Below are 3358 nucleotides of genomic sequence, written 5' to 3' on the forward strand. Positions count from 1 at the left end.
GCCCCCAAGTCAAACTGATCTGAAGGTCATTTAAATGTGTGCCAGAACAAAGCCCAGTACTCGTCAAAGGCGTATAACTAAATCGAGCACTCAAAACTATAAAACTCACAGTGCCCACCAGCCAGTCAAAATTATTATGCTTGCATATAAGAAAACATGGCTCATAATTAGGAGAAGAATTACTCCATAAAAACAGATTCAAAATGACAGTGATGATGGAGTATTTGAAAGATCCAGGCCTGGACGGGGTGGCTTAGTTTGTTGGGCACCGTCCTGTTCAGCAACATCTACCTACCTGTCCTGGGGTCCATTCTGACTGCTGGCTCAGGGAAGCCACGGTGTCGATGGAGCTGAGGTCCAGCTGCTCCAGCTCACTCTCGTTAAGAGCCAGAGCAATGCGGCCCAGCGAGACGATGTGGTGTTCTCTCCAGTAAGAAGGCGTGTCCCAGACCTTCCGAGGGAAAGAAGCCAGCTTAGACTGAGCTTCACTGACAGTATTTAAAACAGACATAGGGTAAAACTCTTTAATATATATAAACTTTTTTGTGAATCATTAAGAAAAAGATGATTATATTTGTTTTAAAAATACCCAAAAGATATGAACAGAAAATTCCTAAAAGAATAAATAAACAGCCCTGACTGATTTGGCTCAGTGGATAGAGTGTCAGCCTGCGGATGCAAGGGCCCCAGGTTCGATTCCAGTCAAGGGCATGTACCTTGGTTGCGGGCACATCCCCAGTAGGGGGCGTGCAGGAGGCAGCTGATCGATGTTTCTCTCTCATCGATGTTTCTAACTCTCTATTCCTCTCCCTTCCTCTCTGTAAAAAATCAATAAAGTATATATATTTTTAAAAAAGAATAAATAAACATATGAGGGGAAATTCTCTCTCAGTCATAACTTTTTAAAATGTACATTAACAACAATCAAAGAACACCATGTAAGGAGTAAAAAGAATGAGCATTTATTGGTGCTGGTCAGTGCACTCCCACAGGGGGAGCACCGCTCAGCCACAAGCCGGGCTCACTGCTGGCAAGCACAGCGGCGGTGGCAAGAGCCTCTCGTGCCTCTGCGGCAGCGCTAAGGATATCCAACTGACGGCTTAGGCATCCCCCGAGGTCTCCCAGACTGGGAGGGGGCGCAGGCCAGGCTGAGGGACACCCCTCCCCCCCCCCTACCGACTGCATGAATTTTGTGCACCAGGCCTCTAGTATATAATAAAAGTTTTAAAAATATTTATACTCTTTTACCCAGAAATTCTATCTCTGGAAATTTAACCTAAGTAAATAATGAGACAAGTACCCAAAGAAATATGTGCAAATATGGACCTTGAGGCATTAAAAATATAAACAATCTAAAAGTCTACCAATTATGCTCAGCTGGTGTTGAGTGTCAACCTATGAACCAGGAGGTCACTGTTTGATTCCTGGTCAGGGCACATGACTTGGTGTGCAGGAGGCAGCCAGTCAATGATTCTTTCTCATCATTGATGTTTTTATCTCTCTCTCCCTCTTCCTTCCTCTCTGAAATCAATAGAAATATATTTTAAAAAATAATAAAGTCTACTAATTAGCTAAATAAATAAGAACCAGTCGTAAAATAAAATATTATATAGCTTTTTAAAATACGGACATAAATTTATATTTCTGATGTGGCAAATATACATTGTATAGTGTTGGGTGTGGGCTGATGTTATTGAATAGTAGGTAAGTGTGATACTATTTTTTAGTATGAAATAGTAAATATACTTTACATATACTAGTACACACAGAAATCTAGTTCGCTCCAGGTGAATATACCAAAATATTAACAGTGCTTATCTCTAGCTGAGAGATTATGACTAATCTCCTTTCTTATTTTCTGACTTTTCTGTAATCCTATATAACAGTGGTTCTCAACTTTCTGGCCCTTTAAATACAGTTCCTCATGTTGTGACCCAACCATAAAATTATTTTCATTGCCACTTTATAACTGTCATGTTGCTACTGTTATGAATCATAATGTAAATATCTGATATGCAGGATGGTCTTAGGCGACCCCTGTGAAAGGGTCATTGGACCACCAAAGGGGTGACCCACAGGTTGAGAACCGCTGCTATATAATAAAACCCTAATATGCAAATCGACCGAACAGAGGAAGGACTGGTTGCTATGATGTGCACTGACCACCAGGGAGCAGATGTTCAATGCAGGAGCTGCCCCCTGGTGGTCAGTGCGCTCCCACAGGGGGAGCGCCACTCAGCCAGAAGCCGGGCTCACAGTTGTCGAGCACAGCAGTGGTGGCAGGAGCCTCTCCTGCCTCTGAGGCAGTGCTAAGGAGCAGCGAGCGGACCTAAGCCAGCAGGTGGACATCCCCTGAGGGGTCCTGGACTGCGAGAGGGCACAGGCAGGCTGAGGGACCCCCTCCCCAGTGCATGAATGCTGTGCACCGGGCCTCTAGTAATATATTCTACAGCTCTCCTAACAGCTGAAACAATAAAAATGGCAAACTTCTGGTTCTTTTCAGCTCGGGCTCTGGGGGAGGAAGAAAAAGAGCACCTCCTAGTGCTCAGGCCCAGACCACACGCAGGATGGGTTCACCCACAGATGGGGTTCACCTACAGATGGGATTCACCCACAGATGGGGTTTACACAGATGGGGTTCAACCTCAGGATGGGGCTCACCAGTGAATGGGGTTCACTACAGATGGGGTTCACCCATAGGATGGGTTCACCCATAATGGGGTTCACCCGCAGTTGGGGTCCACCCACACATGGGGTTCATGGAGCGTCCAGTGGACAGTCTTTGCACAGCCCGGGGAGGAAACTGAGGTACAGAGGGGAGGCCTGGATCCTTCACGCAGTGAAATTGCAACAAGAGAACAGGTGACGTCCGTCCTTGCTGGCTCGGCGCTCCGTGGCAGACCCACTGGGAGCGTGGTGGTGGGTTTTCCTTGTTAACATCCCTCCCAGGTGGACTGTACCTGGATCGCCTTCTCCTTTAGGGCGGTCAGCTGAGGCCGGAGGAAGCCCCCAACGGCCCCCAGAAGCTCCACGCTCCTGAGGAACGTGGCTTCCTCCAGGCAGCGCAGGTCCTGGGGGGCCCAGCAGGCATTGGCTTCGGCCAACTTGAAGATGTCGTCGGAAGAGGGAGCCTCAACTCCATGGCAACCTGAGATGGGGAGACGCAGGGGTGGGGGGGGGGGGGTGGAGGAAAGCAGCTCAGGAAATGGAGTGTTTCTGTGCTGACATGAGTAATGCTCCTGTCGGCTCCATCCCCTAGAGGCAATGCAATGGAGGAGCTGACAGCAGGGACCAGGGACCGTTTGAGCCCCACTTCTGCCATTTCTCGCTAATTACCTGGTAACAAAATCGTGAAAAT

General features: G+C 47.4%; 1 protein-coding gene across 1 annotated transcript in view; it reads right to left on the reverse strand.

The window, feature by feature from the left end:
- The window catches only part of OTOA (otoancorin), a gene marked incomplete at its 3' end in the record, with an annotated part of 56113 nt that overhangs the window by 12614 nt on the left and 40141 nt on the right, over positions 1-3358 (reverse strand). Inside the window, exons 13-14 of the mRNA XM_023746380.1 lie at positions 2961-3197; positions 296-451 (exon numbers count right to left, since the gene is read on the reverse strand). Of these exons, the coding sequence (XP_023602148.1) occupies positions 296-451; positions 2961-3197 (393 nt within the window). The remainder of the gene's footprint in view (positions 1-295; positions 452-2960; positions 3198-3358) is intronic.

Source organism: Myotis lucifugus, unplaced genomic scaffold, assembly GCF_000147115.1.
Source record: "Myotis lucifugus unplaced genomic scaffold, Myoluc2.0 scaffold_669, whole genome shotgun sequence".
Lineage (NCBI taxonomy): Eukaryota > Metazoa > Chordata > Mammalia > Chiroptera > Vespertilionidae > Myotis > Myotis lucifugus.